Raw genomic sequence first — 18,798 nt, forward strand, 5'->3', positions numbered from 1 at the left:
CCCAGCCAGAGCCACCCCCGGAGTGTCACCCACCCAGAGCCACCCCAGAGTGTCACCTCTCCAAAGTGTCACCCACCCAGAGCCACCCCAGAGTGTCACCTCTCCAAAGTGACACCCAGCCAGAGCCACCCCTGAAGTGTCACCTGTCCAAAGTGTCACCCACCCAGAGCCACCCCCAAAGTGTCACCCACCCCGGAATGTCACCCCCCTCAAGTGTCACCCACCCAGAGCCCCTCAAAATGTCACCCCCCCCCCCCAAAACTGCCACCTCCCCAGAGCCCCCCCAGAATGTCCCCCCAGAATGTCCCCCACCCAAAGTGTCACCCACGCACAGCCCCCTCCCAAAAATGTCACCCACCTGGAGTGTCACCCCCCTTCACCCCAAGTGTGTCACCCACCCAGAGCCCCCCTCAAAATGTCACCCACCCAGAGCCCCCCTGGACTGTCACCCCCCCAAGTGTCACCAGCCCAGAGCCCCCCTGAAGTGTCACCCACCCAGAGCCCCTCCAAAATGTCACCCCCCCCAAAAGTGTCACCCACGCAGAGCCCCTCTGAAATGTCACCCAGCCAGAGCCCCCTCGCACGGAATGTCACCCACCCTGAACACCCCCAAGTGTCACCCACCCAGAGCCCCCCAGGTGTCACCCAACGCCCCCAGGTGTCCCCACCTGCTGCACCCTCACGATGGCGTTTTTGGGGGTCCCGGCCAGCCCCAGGTGTTCGCTCACGGCCGCCCGTGCCCGGCTCAGCAGCAGCTCCGGGGCCACCAGGGCGGGGTCCCCAAAGCTCTGCTGGAACCAGGCCCCGCCCAGCATCACCTGGGGACACCCAAAATCAGCCCTGGGACACCCACGGTGTCCCCAGGGTCACCCAATGCCAGCCCCAAAATCACCTCTGTGACACCCACAATGTCCCCAGGGTCACCCAATGCCAGCGCCCCAAAATCAGCCCTAGGGCACCCACGGTGTCCCCAGGGTCACCCAATGCCAGCCCCAAAATCAGCCCTGGGACACCCACAATGTCCCCAGGGTCACCCAATGCCAGCCCCAAAATCACCTCTGTGACACCCACGATGTCCCCAGGGTCACCCAATGCCAGCCCCCCAAAATCACCCCTATGGCACCCACGGTGTCCCCAGGGTCACCCAATGCCAGCCCCCCAAAATCACCCCTATGGCACCCACGGTGTCCCCAGGGTCACCCAATGCCAGCCCCCCAAAATCAGCCCTGGGACACCCACGGTGTCCCCAGTGTCCCCACCGTGAGCTGCAGCGAGGGGGTCCCAGCATCACCTGGGGGACACTGCCAGCCCCCCAAACCACCCCTGTCGTCCCCAGTGTCCCCAGTGTCACCCTCCCAGGTATGCCCACATGATGTCCTCAGTGTCACCCTCCCAGATGTCCCCAGTGTCCCCCCACAATGTCCCCATCATGAGCCCCCCAAAACCACCCCTGTCACCTCCCCGGTGTCCCCCCCGGTGTCCCCAGTGTCCCCAGTGTCCCCCCACGATGTCCCCACCATGAGCCCCCCAAATCAATCCTGGCACCCCCCCGGTGTCCCCAGTGTCCTCCCCCGGTCTCCCCAGTGTCCTCCCCCGGTGTCCCCAGTGTCCCCAGTGTCCCCCCAGTGTCCCCCCAGCGTCCCCCCTGTGTCCCCCCAGTGTCCCCCCGGTGTCCCCAGTGTCCTCCCCCGGTGTCCCCAGTGTCCCCTCCTAGTGTCCCCGGTGTCCTCCCCCGGTGTCCCCAGTGTCCCCAGTGTTCCCCCCAGTGTCCCCCCCGGTGTGTCCCAGTGTCCCCAGTGTCCCCCCAGTGTCCCCAGTGTCCCCCCCAGTGTCCCCCCAGCGTCCCCCCCGGTGTCCCCAGTGTCCCCCCCGGTGTCCCCAGTGTCCCCTCCTAGTGTCCCCGGTGTCCTCCCCCGGTGTCCCCAGTGTCCCCCCCAGTGTCCCCCCCGGTGACCCCAGTGTCCCCCCCAGTGTCCCACCGCAGTGTCCCCCCAGCGTCCCCCCTGTGTCCCCCCAGTGTCCCCCCCTGTGTCCCCCCCAGTGTCCCCCCTAGCGTCCCCCCGGTGTCCCCCGGTGTCCCCACCGTCAGGCGCAGTGAGGTCCCCCCGGGGGTGGCGGGGGTCCCGTCGTGCTCCGGGAACGCCACCGAGTCGTAGACGATGCCCAGGAGCGCCGGGTCCTCCGAGGATGGCACCAGGTGCCCAAAGCCCTGCGGGCGCGGGGGGCGAGCCGGGGTCACCGCGGGGTCTGGGGACACCTCGGGGACACGGCGGGGACAGCGGGGAGCGCTCACCATGACGGGCAGCGCGGCCCCCTCGTACTGCAGGTTGACCACGGCCACGGAGGCGGCCGGGATCGCCCGGAGCTCCCGCGCCAGCGGCTCCGCCTCGGCCGGCAGCGCCCGCGCCAGCGCTGGGGACAGCGGGGACAGCGTCGGGGACACCGCGGGGACACCGCGGGGACATCGCGGGGACAGTGTCAGTGACACCAAGGGACACCGCGGGGACAGTGTCAGTGACACCACAGGGACACCGTGGGGACATCGCGGGGACATCGCGGGGACAGTGTCAGTGACAACGCGGGGACACCGTGGGGACAGTGTCAGCGACACCAAGGGACACCGCGGGGACATCAGGGGGACAGCGTCAGCGACACCGCGGGGACACCGTGGGGACATTGCAGGGACAGTGTCAGTGACACCAAGGGGGACCGCGGGGACAGTGTCAGTGACACCGTGGGGACATCGCGGGGACAGCGTCGGGGACACCGCGGGGACATTGCAGGGACAGTGTCAGTGACACCAAGGGACACCGCGGGGACACCGTGGGGACATCACAGGGACAGTGTCAGTGACACCAAGGGACACCGCGGGGACATCGCGGGGACATCGCGGGGACAGTGTCAGTGACACCAAGGGACACCACGGGGACAGCGTCAGTGACACCACGGGGACACGGTGGGGACACCGCGGGGACACCGCAGGGACAGTGTCAGCGACACCGCAGGGACACCGCGGGGACAGCATCAGTGACACCGCGGGGACACGGTGGGGACACAGTGGGGACACCGCGGGGACACCCTCCCCAGCCCCTGTGCCGTACCTGAGGCCGGGAGGGCGCTGACAACGTGATCAGCCGTGAGGGTGGCACCGGGCACGGTGAGCTGGGGACACAGCAGGGGACACTGGGGACACTGGGGAGGGGACTGGGGACACGGGGGACACTGGGGGAAATGGGGACACTGGGAACACTGAGGACAATGAGGAGGCGACTGGGGACACTGGGGACAGGACTGGGGAGGGGACTGGGGACATTGGGGACAGGACTGGGGACACTGGGGACACTGGGGACAATGGGGAGGGGACTAGGGACACTGGGGGCAATGGGGACACTGGGAGCAATGGGGACAATAGGGAGGGGACTGGGGCCACTGAAGAGGGGACTGGGGACACTGGGGACACTGGGAACAGGACTGGGGGCAATGGGGACATTTGGGAGGGGGTCGGAGTGACTGGGAACCCCCCCTCCCCCAGGGGACAGGTCCGAGTGACTGGGGATACTGGGGATACTGGGGACACTGGGGACACCGGGGAGGGGACGGAGAGCAGGGAGGGGGCGCGGCGAAGGCACCGGGTGGCACCGGCGGTGTCCCCACCTGCCAGCGGCCGCGGCGGTGGCGCAGGTGCGTCAGGGGCGTGTGGCAGCGCAGCTCGGCCCCGCGCGGGGACACGAAGGCCACCAAGGCGCGCGCCAGGGACTCCATCCCGCCCCGCAGGGACCATTGGCTCCAGCGCTCGGCCCGCGCCCGCCGCGCCAGCCCCGCCTCGGGCCCCGCCGCGCCGCCACCGCCTGCGGCGACACCGGCGGTGACAACGCGCGGGGAGGGACACACGGTGTCCCCTGTGCTGGGGTGTCCCCCCCGTGTCCCCTGTGCCAGCCCCGGGGTGTCCCCCCGTGTCCCTTGTGCCAACCCCGGGGTGTTCCCCCCGTGTCCCCTGTGCCAGGGTGTCCCCCCCATGTCCCCCTGTGCCAGCCCCGGGGTGTTCCCCCCGTGTCCCCTGTGCCAGGGTGTCCCCCCCATGTCCCCCTGTGCCAACCCCGGGTGTCCCCCCCGTGTCCCCTGTGCCGGGGTGTCCCCCCCGTGTCCCCTGTGCCAACCCCGGGTGTCCCCCCCGTGTCCCCTGTGCCGGGGTGTCCCCCCCATGTCCCCCTGTGCCAGCCCCGGGGTGTCCCCCCCGTGTCCCCTGTGCTGGGGTGTCCTCCCCCCGTGTCCCCTGTGCCAACCCCGGGTGTCCCCCCCGTGTCCCCTGTGCCAGCCCCGGGGTGTCCCCCATGCCAGCCCTCAGTGGATCCCGGTGACAGCCAAATCAGGGCTCCCCACGCTGTCACCAACCCAGGGTGTCCCCACGGTGTCCCCTGTCCCAGCCCCGTGGGTTGGACCCGTCCAAGGGGTGGCACCCGGAGGTCCCCATGGTGTCCCCCTGTCCCTGTGCCCACCAGACGCCAGCGCCAGCCCCAGCGGTGTCCCCAGGGTGTCCCCAGGGTGTCCCCACCGTGTGGCAGCGCCAGCCCCAGCAGCACAGACCCCCTCTGTCTCTCAGCCTGGAACAGGGCAGGGAAGCAGCTGCGCACGCTCAGGGCCCGGCTGTCCCCGGCAAACACCCCCCGGCACAGGGAATCCACGGCCAGCTCTGCCACCTGGGGACAGGACAGTGACACAGGGACACAGGGACAGGGACAGTGACACAGGGACACAGGGACACAGGGACACACAGCCCCTGGCACAGGGAATCCACAGCCAGCTCTGCCACCTGGGGACAGGACAGTGACACAGGGACACAGGGACAGGGACACGGGGACAGGGACAGTGACACAGGGACACAGGGACAGTGACAGTGACACACAGCCCCCGGCACAGGGAATCCACGGCCAGCTCTGCCACCTGGGGACAGGACAGTGACACAGGGACACAGGGACACAGGGACACAGGGACACAGGGACACACAGCCCCTGGCACAGGGAATCCACAGCCAGCTCTGCCACCTGGGGACAGGGACAGGAAAGTGACACAGGGACACAGGGACACAGGGACAGGGACACAGGGAGACAGGGACACAGGGACAGGGACACGGGGACAGGGACAGTGACACAGGGACACAGGGACACAGGGACAGGGACACGGGGACAGGGACAGTGACACAGGGACAGGGACACAGGGACAGGGACAGGGACACAGGGACACAGGGAAAGGGACACGGGGACAGGGACAGTGACACAGGGACAGTGACAGTGACACGGGGACAGGGACACAGGGACAGGGACAGTGACACAGGGACACAGGGACAGGGACACAGGGACAGGGACAGTGACACAGGGACAGTGACAGTGACACGGGGACAGGGACACAGGGACAGTAACAGGGACACAGTGACAGGGACACAGGGACAAAGGGACAGAGACAGCAGGGACAGTGATGGGGACAGGGACAGTGGGACCCCACCCACCCCAGGGAGACCCTGATAAGGCCGGGTGGGGCTTTGGGGTCACTTATCGGGGCTTGGGGTGGGGTTCTCAGGGTTTGGGGTGGGGTCATGGGGGCTTTGGGGGGGTTATGGGGGTTTTGGGGTGTGATGGCGTTTTTGGGGGGATTTTGGGGGTGGCTCTGTGGGTTGTTTCAGGGGGTTTTGGGGTGGATCCAGGGGGTTTTGGGGTGGATCCAGGGATTTTGGGGTGGTTCTGTGGGTTGTTCCAGGGGGTTTTGGGATGGATCCGGGGGTTTTTGGGGTGGATCTGGGGGTTTTTGGGGTGGATTTGGGGGTTTTTGGGGCGGATTTGGGGGTTTTTTGGGGCACCCACCTCGGGCCCGAAGCGGCGCTGGGCGAAGCCGTGGGCGCTCTCGTCCGGCCCCGTCCCCGCCGGGGTCAGGAGATCCCGCAGAGCGCTCCAGAGCAGGGCCCGGGAGAACGGGGGGACAGTCCTGAGCAGCCCCCTGGGGACACAGCGGGGACACTGGGGACAGCCCTGAGCAGCCCCTTGGGGACACAGCAGGGACACAGCGGGGACACAGCGGGGACATTGGGGACAGCCCTGAGCAGCCCCCTGGGGACACAGCGGGGACATTGGGGACAGCAGGGACACACAGGGGTGACATTGGGGACAGCCCTGAGCAGCCCCCTGGGGACAGCAGGGACACACAGGGGCATGGCCCGCAGCACGCCCCTGGGGACACAGAGGGGACACACAGGGCTGGCAGCAGGGACAGCAAGGGTGGCACTGGGGACAGGGGGCACGGCCCAGAGCAAACCCCTGGGGACAGAAGGGACAGAGACAGGGCTGGCACCGGGGACAGTGGGGACAGCAGGGGTGGCATTGGGGACAGCCCAGGGTCAAGGGGTGACGCTGGTGACAAGGGACGGGAGGAGGTGGCCCTGGGGGACGAGGGACACCCACGTCAGGCCCGAGGGCAGGGGGTGCAGGGCCCCCCCCAGGTACAGGAATCGGTTCCGTGCCGCCGGGTGCTCCCTGGGGACAGCCAGGATGTCACCGGCCAGCCCCAGCTCCGACACCTGCAGGGACACCACACAGGGACACCAAAAATCATCCAGGGACCCCCCCAGGATCCACACGGGGACACCAAAAATCATCCAGGAACCCCAAAATTCATCCAAGGACCCCAAATTCATCCAGAGCCCCCCCCCCAGGATCCACACCAGGACTCAAAATCCATCCAGGGACACCCAGGATTCATCCAGAGACCCCAAAACTCATCCAGGGAATCCCAAAATTCATCCAGTGACTGCCAGAATTCATCCAGGGACCCCAAAAATTCTTCCAGGTACTCCCAGAATCCACACGGGGAGCCCAAATTCATCCAGGAACCCCCAAATTCATCCAGGGACCCCCAGGGTTCATCCAGGAACCCCAAAAATCATCCAGGGACGCCCAGAATTCATCCAGAGATCGCCAGGATTCATCCAGGGACACCCAGAATCCACACGGGGTCCCCCCAAATTCCTTCAGAGATCGCCAGGATTCATCCAGGGACCCCAAAAAATTCTTCCAGAAACCCACCCAAACCCCAGGGACCCCTTTGTCACCCCAAAAACAACCCCGGGGACCTCCCCAAATCCCCTCCAGCCCCCCAGGGACCCCTCTGGCACCCCAAACCCAGCCCAGGACCCCCTCTATCACCCCAAACCCAGCCCAGGACCCCCTCTGGCACCCCAAACCCAGCCCAGGACCCCCTCTATCACCCCAAACCCAGCCCAGGACCCCCTCTGGCACCCCAAACCCAGCCCAGGACCCCCTCTGGCACCCCAAACCCAGCCCCCCCGTACCATGTGCAGGGTCTGGGCCCCCGCGGGCCCCGCGGGCCGGACGCCCCTCGGGCCGTGCTCGAACACGGCGCCCTCGGGGGTTCGGGTGCTCTGCAGCCACCCCCCGAACCGGCCACTGGCCTCCAGCAGCACCACCTGGGGACCCCCGGGACCCCAAATCAACACCGGGAACACCGGGATCACCACCGGGACCCCCGGGACCCCAAATCAACACCGGGAACCCCGGGATCACAACTGGGACCCCCGGGACACCAAATCAACACCGGGAACCCCGGGATCACAACTGGGACCCCCGGGACACCAAATCAACACCGGGAACACCGGGTTATCACCGGGACCCCCGGATCACAACCGGGACCCCCGGTCACCACTGGGAACCCAAATCACCACGGGGACCCCACAATCACAACCGGGACCCCCAAATCAACATCGGGACCTCCGGATCACAACCAGGACCCCCGGGTCACCACCGGGAACCCCAAACCACCACCGGGACCCCGAATCACAACCGGGACCCCGCGGGAATTGAGGTCTCGGGAGGGAAAAGGGAACTCCGGGGGAATTGGGGTCCCGGGGGAATTGGGAGTCCCGGAGGACACCGGGGGTCTCTGCAGGGATGGGGGTCCCGGGGGTCCCGGGGTGACCCGGGAGAGCGGGAGCCCCGGAGAGGGACGCACACGCGGAGGGGACTTGGGGGTCCCGGAATGGAGCGGGGAAGGTTCGAGGGTCCCGCGGGGAAGGTTCGGGGGTCCCGAGGGAAGGTTCGGGGGTCGCACGCTCGCTCACCTTGGGCGGGCGGGGGGCGCGCACCAAGTGGTAGCAGGCGGCCAGGCCGCTGATGCCGCCGCCCACGACGGCCACGGTGGGCGGCATGAGGGGAGCTGGGACGGGCACGGTCAGAGCGGAGCCGCCGGGAGCCCCCGGCCCTGCCCGGTCCCTCAGCCCCGGGACCCTCCCCTCACCTGTCCCGAGTCCGCCGCGCTGGCCACGCCCCTTCCCGCCGGTTATCAGGGGAAGGGGCGGGGCTTAGGGCAGGCGGACCAATGGGAAGGCGTAGCGCGTTGATGGACAGCGCGCTGTGGCGGGAGGAAGCGCGCCCATGGTGATAAGCCGCGCCCACAACGCCACCAGCCAATCATCGCGCACGGCACGCTGCGATGACCACGCCTACCTCCAATCAATCAATCAACCGGCCACACCTCCATAAACCACGCCCACTCAATGTCTGTCAAACATAAGTCCCACCCCGCTACCATCAAGCCACGCCCCCAAGCCCCCCAAACTCGGCGTTTTTTGGGGTTTTTTTAATAAATTTATTCACAAAACCCCCCGGGGCCGCGCGGGCTGCGGCCGCTCCCCCCGCACCCTTCTCTCCGCGGGTCCGGGGGGCTCCCGGGGGGTTCCCGGCCGATCCCGGGGCAGGGTCCCGGGGCTTCCCCCCGCAGTCCCCGGCCCGCAGGCGGCGGCTCCGCGCGGGGCTCTCAGGCTCTGCGGCCGGGCGGCTCCTCCAGCTCGTAGAACAGCACGTAGCCCTCGCTGGACGGCACCTGGTTCTCGCTGATGGGCGAGACGCTGCGGGGACACCCTCAGCACCGGCCGCGGGGGCTCAGCACCGGGGCGGGGGGGCACGGGAGGGGCGGGGGACACTGACCGGGAGTCGTTGTAGACGCGCCAGCCGGCGGGGTCGCGGCAGAAAGCCGTGTAGTGCCCGTAGTGCACGCTGCCCGAGTGGTTGCACAGAGCGTACAGGCTGTAGACAGGGCTGCCTGCAGCAGGGTGCGGGGGTCAGGTTTAGGATCTTTAGGATCTCCCCCTCCCCACCCCAAAATACCCCAAAAAACCCCAAAACTCCCCCCTCTTCCCTCGGAGCTCTCCTCACCCGCCTTCTCGCTGGCGAACTCGCGCAGGTTGAGCTGCTGCAGCGGGAAGTCCACAAAGACGGAGCATTTCTTGATGGAGTAGCGCGTGGTGGAGAACCTGTTCAGGTCTGCCCAGGGTTAAGGCAGTGGGAAGATGGACGGGGTGATGACCCTTGTGCTTACCCCCCACCCCTTCCCAAACCCCCCCAAAAAATTTGGGGGTTGTCCCCCACCCTCGCTCGGGGCTGATTCCCAAAGGATACGGAGCACCAGGATGCGTGGGAAGCGCTGGATCGTCAACTTCTTGGTGCTGCGCGTGCGCTGCCGGCACTTGTCACACACCTGAGGGGCCAGGGGACATCAGGGACGTTCTGGGGACAAACCCGGGGCTGCAGGGGGGGTCCCTGGGGGTAGGGGGGTTCCATCCTCTCACCGGGGCGTTCTCCGAGTCCAGCTCCTCCTCCTTGGTGAAGAGGCTGAAGCAGTCGTGCAGCGAGACCTTGCCCCCGGCAAAGCTTTTCTGCAGGGCCACCGAAATCCCAGGGGAAGGGATTTTGGGGGGGGTCAGGGGTGAAATTTAGAGGGTGTGAGGAGTTTTGAGTGGGGATCTGAGTGGGTTTTGGATGGGTTTTTGGAAGGGTCTGAAGGGTTTCTGGAGCGTCTGAAGGGGTTTTTTGGAGGGGTCCGAGCAATTTTTGGACAGGCCTAAAGGGGTTTTTGGGAGGGTCTGAAAGATTTTTTGCAGTGGTGTGAAAGGTTTTCTGGGCTGGTGTGAAAGGTTTTTGGAAGGGTCTGAGGAGTTTTTGGGAGGTCTGAGGAGTTTTTGGGTGGTCTCAGAGGATTTTGGGGTGGTCCGAAGGGTTTTTGGGAGTCTGAAGTGCTTTTAGGGTTTGAAGAGTTTTTGGGGGGGTCTGAAGGTTTTTGGGGTGGTCTGAGGGGTGTTTGGACAGGTCTGAAGGGATTTTGGGTGCTCTGAGGGGGTTTCTGGCGGGGTCTGAGGGGTTTTGGGGGAGTCTGAAGGGTTTTTGTTGGATCTGAAGGGTTTTTGGGAGGTCAGAGGGGGTTTTGGATGGACCCGAAGGGTTTTTAGAGGGGTCTGAAGGGTTTTTGGGGGATTTGAGGGGTTTGGGGGGGATCTGAGGGGTTTTTGGGGAGGTCTGAGATGTTTTTGGGGGGTCTGAGGGATTTTGGGGGGAGTCTGAAGGGTTTCTAGCAGGGGCTGAAGTGCTTTAGAGGGGTCTGAGGGGTTTTTGGGGGGATCTGAAGGGTTTTGGGTGGGTCTGAAGGGTTTTTAGAGGGGTCTGAAGGGTTTTTGGGGGGATCCGAGGGGGTTTCTGGGGGGTTTGGGGGGATCTGAAGGGTTTTTGGAAGGGTCTGAAGGGTTTTTTGGGGGGTCGACAGGGTTTTTGGAAGGGTCTGAAGGGTTTTAGAGGGGTCTGAAGAGTTTTTGGAAGGGTCTGAAGGGTTTTAGAGGGGTCTGAAGGGTTTTTGGGGGGATCTGAAGGGTTTTGGGTGGGTCTGAAGGGTTTTTAGAGGGGTCTGAAGGGTTTTTGGGGGATCTGAGGTGGTTTCTGGGGGGTTTGGGGGAGTCTGCAGGGTTTTTGGAAGGGTCTGAAGGGTTTTTGGAAGGGTCTGAGGGCTTTTTGGGGGGATCTGAAGGTTTTTGGGTGGGTCTGAAGGGTATTTTGGGGGGTCTGCAGGGTTTTTTGGGGGCTCTGCAGGGTTTTTGGGGGTCACCCCACCCTCACCTTTGGGATGGGCAGCGAGAGGTCGCAGAACACCTCGAAGGTGGTGGAGCGGTAGCCGCAGGCCTGGCACTTGAGGCAGCTCTTCAGCTGCCCCACAAAGAGATCTGGGGGGGCAAAGGGAGGGGTCAAAGGGGGGCACCCCCAGAGCTTTTGGGGTCCCGGGGATGGGGGGGCACAGCCCCATTGCCAGCGCTCACCCACGATCTTGCTGTCCTCCCTCTCCAGGTAGCGCTTCCACATCTGGTTGGCGCGCTCGTCGTCGCTGCGGGAGGTGACACCAGGGTGACATCGGGGCTGTCGGCCGTCCCCGAAATCGGGGTCCCCTCTCCTCAGCAGCCCTGCCCCTCCTCTCTCACCTGAGCGTTTCGGGGTCCTCCAGGGCCGGGGGTCTCCGTGTGTCCGACAGGATGCTGGGGGTGCGCCGGCCCTTCCTGTTGATCTCCACGTGCAGCCGGTCCATGAAGAACTTGAGGAATTCCTGCGCGTCCTGCTGGCTGCGGGGACACTTTGTGACACTTTATCCCTTTGGGGGGGGGGTCCCCAAAAGGCTTTTTTTAGGGGAGGGGGGTGTATCTCACCTGTAACCCGTGAAGGAGGGCACGTATTTCTGGAACACAGCCTTGAAGCGCCCGGGGTTGACGGCCTCGGAGGAGTCGGGGTGCCAGAGGGCGGCGATGACATCGGCGAAGGCTGAGGGGACAAGGGGGGGGACACGGCGGGTTCAGCGCCCCCCAGGGCGGTTCTGGAACGTTCTGGGGGAGCTGCGGGAGTTCTGGGGGGTCTGTCCCACCTTCGGTGAGCTCCTGGGGGGCGCGGGGGCCGGGGGGCTGCTCCTGCTGGAAGTCGCGGCGCAGGCAGTAATCCCGCAGGGGTTTGGTGCTGCTCAGGCACTGCAGCACGGCGTTCATGAAGCACTGAGGGGTGACACGGGGACATCTGGGCATGTGGCACTGTCACCAGGGAGCCCTCAGGGGTTGGGGGTACCCGGGGATGCGATGGGACAGCCGCAGAGAGGCTTGGGGACGCTGAGGGCACCCCCAAGTGACATCAAGGGACACTTAAAGGACACCAAAGGGACTCTGGATCCCTCCCACAGGCCAGGACAGGAGGCCTGGGGACCGTGGGGACAGTGCTGTGGGGCTGGGGGACATCCCCAGCAGGACGGGACCACGGCCACTGAGCCTGGGGGACCCTGAGGGGACCCCAAATCCCTCCCACACCCCAGGACAGAGGGACAGGAGGGCTGGGGACCTTGGGGACAGTGCTGTGGGGCTCTGGGAATGTGACATCCCAGCAGGACAAGAAGGTGGGACCATGGCCACCAAGGCTGGGGGACCCCAAATCCCTCCCACAGCCCAGGACAGATGGACAGGAAGGGCTGGGGACCCTGAGATAACCCTGAGGTGACCCCAAATCCATCTCACAGCCCAGGACAGAAGAACAGGAGGGTTGGGGACCCCAAGATGATCCCGAGGTGACCCCAAATACCTCCCACACCCCAGAACACAGGGACAGGATGATTGGGGGACCCCGAGGTAACTCCAAACCCATCCCACACCCCAGAACACAGGGTCAGGATGATTGGGGGACCCCGAGATAACCCCAAACCCATCCCACACCCCAGAACACAGGGTCAGGGGGGTTGGGGGACCCCAAGATGACCCCGAGGTGACCCCAAATCCATCCCACACCCCAGAACACAGGGACACGATGATTGGGGGACCCCGAGGTAACTCCAAACCCATCCCACACCCCAGAACACAGGGACAGGAGGGCTGGGGGACCCCGAGGTGACCCCGAATCCCCCTGGGCAGGGCCGAGCCGCCCTCTTACCGTGTTGCCCAAATTCCTGAGGCCGACGTGGCCCGAGCCCAGCAGCAGCGCGTGGTGGGTCTGGGTGTGGGGACACAGCGAGGGACACCCGGTGAGCCGCGCCCCATCCTCCGCCACGTCCCCCCATCCACCCCGGCTGTCCCCGGGTGCCACCGCCGGTGGCTTCACCTCGCCGGCCACCAGCAGCAGCCCCATGACCGCCGTGTGCACCACGGACTCGGAGATGTCGGCGGCGCCGCCGCGGGCCGGGAGCTCCCGGCGGGGCAGCAGCGAGCGCTGCAGCTTCCGCGGCAGCTCCACCAGCGTGGCTCCCTGCAGCCCCGGCATGGCGGCACCGGCTCCGTGCCACCGCCGCAGCCTCGGTGGCATCGGTGGCATCGGTCACCGGGGGTGTCCTGTCCCCCCCCCCTCCTCCTCCCTCAGCTCATTAGCTGATCCGATTTCTCCCCCCCGCCCCCGTGCTATTCTGGGCAACACAAGGCTCATCCCAGGGGATTAATTAGCTGGAGCTGCCCATAGGGGACAGTGAGGGGTGCTGAGGTAAACAGCCCCCCAAAAATCCCTCCCTGGTTTCCAGCCGAGGGGGTTTGGGGGCCTGGCGGGGCTGAGGGACGTCCCTGGTGTCCCCGAGGGGGGACAAGGCCGGGTGGCCGGGCCTTGGTGGCGTTTTGGGGATTACGATTCCCCCACACGTGGCCAGGCAGGTGAGGGATGATGGGGGGGGAGCGGATGCGGAAACGGGGAGGGGGCAGCGGCCAGCTCGGTGTCACCTCAGTGTCACCAGGGTGTCACCGGTCACCCGTGGTCACCCTGGAGATGTGGGGACAGAAGCCAGAGCCACAAGGATGGCACCGGCCCCCTGAGCTGGGAGGACAGCAGCGACCCCCCCCAACCAAGAGCCGTGGGGGTCCCCAAAACAGGACTGGAGCGGGGACAGGTGAGAGTGCCACCACTGTGTCACCCTGGCGATGTCACCGAGCCTGAGCGGGGACACTGCGGGGGTCACAAAATGTCCCTGAGGATGGGGACAGCATGGGGGCCTTAAAATGTCCCCGAAGCTGGGGACTCTGGAGGGTCTCAAAATGTCCCCAAGGCTCGGGACACTGCAGGGGTCTCAAAATGTCCCCAGAGTTGGGGACAGCATGGGAGTCACAAGTTGTCCCTGAGGATGGGGACAGTGTAGGGGTCTCAAAATGTCCCCGAGGCTGGGGGCAGTGTGAGGGTCTCAAAGTGTCCCAAAAGCTGGGGACACTGAGAGGGTCTCAAATGTCCCCAAAGCTGGGGACAGTGCAGGGTCTTAAAATGTTCCCGAGGCTGGGGACACTGTGGGGTTCTTAAAATGTTCCCAAGGTTGGTGACACTGCTGGGGTCCCAAAATGTCCCCAAAGCTGAGGACAGCATGGGGATCTCAAAGTGTCCCCAAAGTTGGGGACATTGCGGGGGTCTCCCCATGTCCTCAAGGCTGGGGACACTGAGAGAGTCTCAAAATGTCCCCAAAGGTGGGGACACTGCAGGGCTCTTAAAATGTCCCCAGAGCTGGCGACACTGCAGGGGTCTCAAAACGTCCCCAAAACTGGGGACAGCGTGGGAGTCACACCACATCCCCAAAGCCAGGGGACAATGAGAGGCTCTGAAAATGTCCCCAGGCCTGGGGACACGGGTGTCCCAGGCCACACCCCTCCCGCCCCCGGCTCTTACCGCGGCCGCCTTGTCCTCGTTCCGGCCGCCGGGCGCGGGGCTGCCGGGGCCGTGGCTGAACGGGGGCTCGGCCCGGGCGCGGGGGCCTCCCTCGGGGCGCACGGAGAGCAGCGCCGCGGTGCCTTTGCCGTCGGGCCCGGCGCTCACGGTCACCCTGCGCAGCGAGGAGCTCCTGCGGAGCGCCAGCGCGCCCGCACCCAGCGGGTGCCCGCAGTCCCTGAGCACCAACCGGCTCAGCGCCACCGCCACGTCCTCGGCGCGGCAGGGGACACCGGCGACACCGCCACCGCCGCCGCCGCCGCCGCCTCCTCCCTGGCTCAGGTCGCCGATGCTGATGGATTTGGAGCGGGCCAGGTTGCTCCGGCGGCGCTCGGCCGCGCTGGGCAGCGAGAAGGAGGCGCTGCCGGGCACCTGCGGGGCACCCCCGGGCACCCTCACGCCGTGATCGGCCTTGAGCGGCCCCCGGCGTCCCCCCGGCCCGCGGGGAGCGGGGTCCCCCCGTTTGGCCGCCCGGCCCCGTTCCAGCTCCAGCTTTTTGGGGCGGGGGTCGTCGGGGGGCGGCGGGGGCCTGGGGGGCAGCAGGCGCAGTTTGGGGGCCGGGGAGAGCCCGTTGGGGGCCGCATGGCGCTCCTGGCTCAGCGCTCGGTGCCCGCTGGGCAGGCGGGAGCCCGCCCGGGGCTGCGCCGTCACCACGGCACCGGCACCGGGGTCCCTGGCGCGGCCCAGGCGGTGCTCCGAGGCCTGGGGCATGGCGGGGCCTGCGGGGACAGCGACAGCACGGTGACAAAGTGGCAGGGCCACGGGGGGGGGTGGCACAAGGGCGCGGGGAAGGGGCACCCACCTGCTCACAGCCCCCCGCGCCCGGCGGCCGGACACAGCGTCCCGTCGGCGGGGGCCCTGCGGGGACACGGCGTCACCGAGGGGACCCCAAAGCTCGGGGGACCCCAAAAGCTCGGGGGTACACCAAAGCTCGGGGGGACCTCAAAGACTCAGGGCATCCCAAAGCTCGGGGAACCCCAAAGTCTCGGGGGATTCCAAAACCTCGGGGGGATCCCAAAGCCTCGGGGAGACTCCAAAGCTCGGGGGACCCCAAATCCTCCGGGGGGACCCCAAAGCTCGGGGAACCCCAAAGCTCGGGGGGACCCCAAAGCGGTTCCCGCATCCCCCGGCCCGCAGCCCCCCGCAATCCCCGGGTCCCCCCAAAGCGGTTCCGGCACTCCCGGGCCCGCAGCCCCCCGCAATCCCCGGGTCCCCCGAAAACGATTCCGGCACTCCCGGGCCCGCAGCCCCCCGCAATCCCGGGGGTCCCCCCAAAGCGGTTCCCGCACCCCGGGGCCCGCAGCCCCCCGCAATCCCGGGGGTCCCCCCAAAGCGGTTCCCGCACCTCGGGGCCCGCAGCCCCCCCGGACCCCTCCCTGTGCCCCCATCACCCCCCGCCCCTCGGGGCCCCGCCCCCCTCTGCCAGCCCGGGGTCCCTCACCGGGGGTGTCCCCTGTGCCCCCCACATCCCGGTTCCCCCCTCCGCTATCCCGGGGCCCCCCGTGAGGCGTTCCCGCTGCCCCCCCCCATCATCCCGGTACCCCCCCGCCTTCAGGGGCCCTGTCCCGCACCCCCCGCCCGGCCCCGCCGCTCCCCTGGGGGAGATGTCCGCTGTCCCGGAGCCCTCCCAGCCCCAAGTGTGGCCCCTCTCGCCCCCCTGCGCCCCTCGGCGGGGTCGCCCCGCGATCCCCCCGCACCTCCCGCGGGCCGCCATGGCAACAACTCCCGCCGCACCCGCCGCCATCTTTGTGCCTCCCTCGGCCGGCCCCGCCCCCGGCGGCCTCGTCGGCGGATCTGCGCATGCGCCGCCCTCCCGGCCACGCCCCCCAGCGCCGCGCGTCACCATGGAAACCGCGCGGCGTCTTAAAGGGGCCGCGACCCGCGCGGGTTTTTGCGGGGGGGACACACAAATCCCCTCTGTGTCACCCCCAAAATAACAAACCACCACTAAATCGGGGTTCAATGTTTATTGGGGAGCAGCAGCGAAGCGGTGGGGAGGGGTGGCAGCAGCTGGGAGGGGAATGGGGGGACCCCCGAGGTGGGGGAACCCCCAAAGTCCCCCCCGCGTTGGTCACTTGTCCTTGTGCTGGATGAGGCCTTTGGAGATCAGGTCCGGGATCTCCACGGCCAGCCAGGGCCCCAGCTGTGGGGACAGGGGTCAGTGGTGTGGGGACATCCCCTGGAAAGTGCCACCCCCCCCTCAATGTCACCCCCCCATGGGCGACCCTTCCACAGGATCCCCTCTCCCCACTGTCCCCACACAGGTGACAGCACCACCCCAGTGTCCTCCCCCACCCCAATGTCACCCCCAGTCCCCCAGGACCCCTCCCAGACCCCTCCAGGGCCCCCCAGGACCCCTCCCCAAGCCCCCCCCGGTGCCCACACCCGGTGCTCACCCCCGGTGCCCCCGGTGCTCACCCCCAGTGCCATCAGGTGTGCCAGCCCGAACTTGGGCACGTTCCTGGCCCACAGGGGCTTGAAGTGGTCACTGAGGCAGATCTTACCCCCCCTGGGGGGACACCGAGCCGTCAGACCCCCCTGGGACCCCCCCCAAAAACCCTCAGACCCCCCCCTCGGGACCCCCAAGAACCCATCAGAACCCCCAGGATCCCCCAAACCCCCCAGGATCCCTCCCCAATTCCCCCCAGACCTTCTCCAAACCGCCCCATGGACCCCCCAAGCCCCTCTCCAAACCCCTCTGCACCCCTGCCAGACCCCCCCAAGCCCCCCCAGGACCCTTCCTGGACCCCTCTGAGCCCCAGGACCCCTCCCCAAGCCCCCCCAATCCCCAAAACCCTCTCTAGGATCCCTCTCAAGAACCCCCCAGCCCCCCTGGACCTCCCCAAAGCCCCTCCAGGACCCCTCAAAACTCCTCAGACCTGCCCCCAAACACCTCAAATCCCCTGGGACCCTCCCGAAAGCCTCTCAAAGCCCCTAAAAAGCCCCTCAGACCCCTCCCAGACCCCCCAGGACCCCCCAAAGCCCCCCAGGACCCCCCTCACCGGTACATCTTGGCAGTTTTCCCGTCCAGCTCGGGGATGGCGATTTCGGGGGCGGTGCCCGGGTACGTCACCGGGATCTGGGGGGGACAAGGGGGGGTCAGCACCTCCTTGGGACCCCCCCCAAAACCCCCCCTGTCCCCCGGAGCCCCCTCCTCACCTCGAACTCGATGTTGAACTCGTACTTGAGCAGCTCATGGATGTACCAGCACCTGCCCGACCACCTGGGGACATGGGGGGGACCCTCAGTGACTCCCCCCAAAACCCCTGAGTACCCCCGGGACCCTCCCAAAACCCCCCAGACACCCCTGGGACCCTCCCTAACACCCCCAGACCCCCCCACGACCCCCTCAGTGTGGGGGAACCCCCTCTGGGACCCCCCAAGGACCCCCAGGACCCCCCAAAAACCCCTCAGACCCCCCCTAAGACCCCCCCATAAACCACCCAGACCCCCCCAAAGCCTTTCAGAGCCCCCAAAACCCCTCAGAGCCCCCCCAGGGCTCCCCCAAATTCCCTCAGACCCTCCCGGGACCCTTCCCCCGCTGCTGGGACCCCCCCTCCGGTCACCGGAGCGGCCCCGGGGGGTTTGTGACAATCCCGAGGGAGTCCCGGTGTGACCGGGGATGGGGGGGGGGTGTCCCAGAGCCCCCTCCGCCCTTACCGGGTGCCCTCGGGGTTGGACTCCAGACGGAACCAATCGGTGTCAGCCCGTTTGTTGTTCTCCACGTACTGCCGGGACACCGGGGGAGGGGGTCACCGGTACCGGGAAAGGGACACCGGGAATGGACAGGATTCATGAGGGGACACCGGGGGATGACAAGAGACACCGGGGGGGGGGCGGTCACCGGTACCGGGGGAGTCACCGGGGATGGACCGGGGAACACCGGGAGTATTGAGAGGACACCGGGGGGACACGGGGAGTATCGAGGGGACACCGGGGGACACCGGCGGGGACATAGGGGTGGTCTGGGAGGAACAATAGAGTAGCAGGAGTACACCGGAGCGACACCGCGTGGGGAAAACCGGGAGGGATTTGAGACACCGGGAAAGCACCGAGAGGGAACGGAAGCACGGCCAGGCAGGAACCGTGAGGAGAGGAACGCCACGCACGCACCTGGATGAGCGCCCGGTACTCCTCTCGCAGCCGCTCGGCCCAGCCCTCGCGGTCCCGCGGCCCCGCCGGTGACCGCAGCAGCGGCAGCTCCGCCACCGCCCGCCGCGCTGCCGCGTCCGCCATGGCCGGGCCCCGCCATGCCGCCCCGCCGGAAGTGACGTAACGCCGCCAC

At 67.1% G+C, this 18,798-nt stretch overlaps 3 protein-coding genes across 3 annotated transcripts; all 3 read right to left on the reverse strand.

Annotated features, from left to right (window-relative positions):
- Positions 1 to 668: 668 nt before the first annotated feature.
- Positions 669 to 8,338, reverse strand: PPOX (protoporphyrinogen oxidase; the record flags this gene model as incomplete). The annotated part of the gene is made up of 11 exons (XM_036404859.1): positions 8,299 to 8,338; positions 8,123 to 8,217; positions 7,337 to 7,471; positions 6,450 to 6,565; positions 5,856 to 5,988; positions 4,553 to 4,697; positions 3,655 to 3,848; positions 3,102 to 3,162; positions 2,294 to 2,412; positions 2,084 to 2,209; positions 669 to 818 (listed from the first exon to the last, which is right to left on the reverse strand). Coding segments are annotated over exons 2-11 (1,266 nt in total), but the record flags the coding sequence as incomplete, so codon positions are not given.
- A 287-nt stretch (positions 8,339 to 8,625) lies between these two features.
- On the reverse strand, positions 8,626 to 16,269 carry USP21 (ubiquitin specific peptidase 21). The gene is made up of 14 exons (XM_036404876.2): positions 16,211 to 16,269; positions 15,316 to 15,371; positions 14,475 to 15,232; positions 12,777 to 12,836; positions 11,734 to 11,857; positions 11,522 to 11,633; positions 11,300 to 11,437; positions 11,141 to 11,205; positions 10,944 to 11,047; positions 9,629 to 9,715; positions 9,459 to 9,537; positions 9,216 to 9,323; positions 8,988 to 9,102; positions 8,626 to 8,908 (listed from the first exon to the last, which is right to left on the reverse strand). Exons 3-14 carry the CDS (start codon positions 15,222 to 15,224, stop codon positions 8,818 to 8,820), a joined length of 1,833 nt encoding a protein of 610 aa, XP_036260769.1. The 5' UTR covers positions 15,225 to 15,232; positions 15,316 to 15,371; positions 16,211 to 16,269; the 3' UTR covers positions 8,626 to 8,817.
- A 196-nt stretch (positions 16,270 to 16,465) lies between these two features.
- On the reverse strand, positions 16,466 to 18,782 carry UFC1 (ubiquitin-fold modifier conjugating enzyme 1). Its single transcript, XM_036404871.1, has 6 exons — positions 18,627 to 18,782; positions 18,174 to 18,241; positions 17,673 to 17,736; positions 17,516 to 17,592; positions 16,932 to 17,022; positions 16,466 to 16,656 (listed from the first exon to the last, which is right to left on the reverse strand). Exons 1-6 carry the CDS (start codon positions 18,747 to 18,749, stop codon positions 16,585 to 16,587), a joined length of 495 nt encoding a protein of 164 aa, XP_036260764.1. The 5' UTR covers positions 18,750 to 18,782; the 3' UTR covers positions 16,466 to 16,584.
- Positions 18,783 to 18,798: the final 16 nt, after the last annotated feature.

Source organism: Molothrus ater, unplaced genomic scaffold (assembly GCF_012460135.2).
Source record: "Molothrus ater isolate BHLD 08-10-18 breed brown headed cowbird unplaced genomic scaffold, BPBGC_Mater_1.1 matUn_MA567, whole genome shotgun sequence".
NCBI lineage: Eukaryota > Metazoa > Chordata > Aves > Passeriformes > Icteridae > Molothrus > Molothrus ater.

Bases quoted from the DNA above. Each gene is read 5' to 3' on its own strand.
- USP21 (XM_036404876.2), bottom strand. From the start codon at position 15,224: ATGCCCCAGGCCTCGGAGCACCGCCTGGGCCGCGCCAGGGACCCCGGT. The intron at 11,858-12,776 runs GTAAGAGGGCGG...GTCACCCCTCAG, and splicing joins TCAGGAATTTGGGCAACACG to TGCTTCATGAACGCCGTGCT. The intron at 9,716-10,943 runs GTGAGGGTGGGG...GTGGCCCTGCAG, and splicing joins TCTCGCTGCCCATCCCAAAG to AAAAGCTTTGCCGGGGGCAA.
- UFC1 (XM_036404871.1), bottom strand. From the start codon at position 18,749: ATGGCGGACGCGGCAGCGCGGCGGGCGGTGGCGGAGCTGCCGCTGCTG. The intron at 18,242-18,626 runs GTGCGTGCGTGG...GTGTCCCGGCAG, and splicing joins AGTACCGGGCGCTCATCCAG to TACGTGGAGAACAACAAACG. The intron at 17,593-17,672 runs GTGAGGAGGGGG...TGTCCCCCCCAG, and splicing joins AGTTCAACATCGAGTTCGAG to ATCCCGGTGACGTACCCGGG.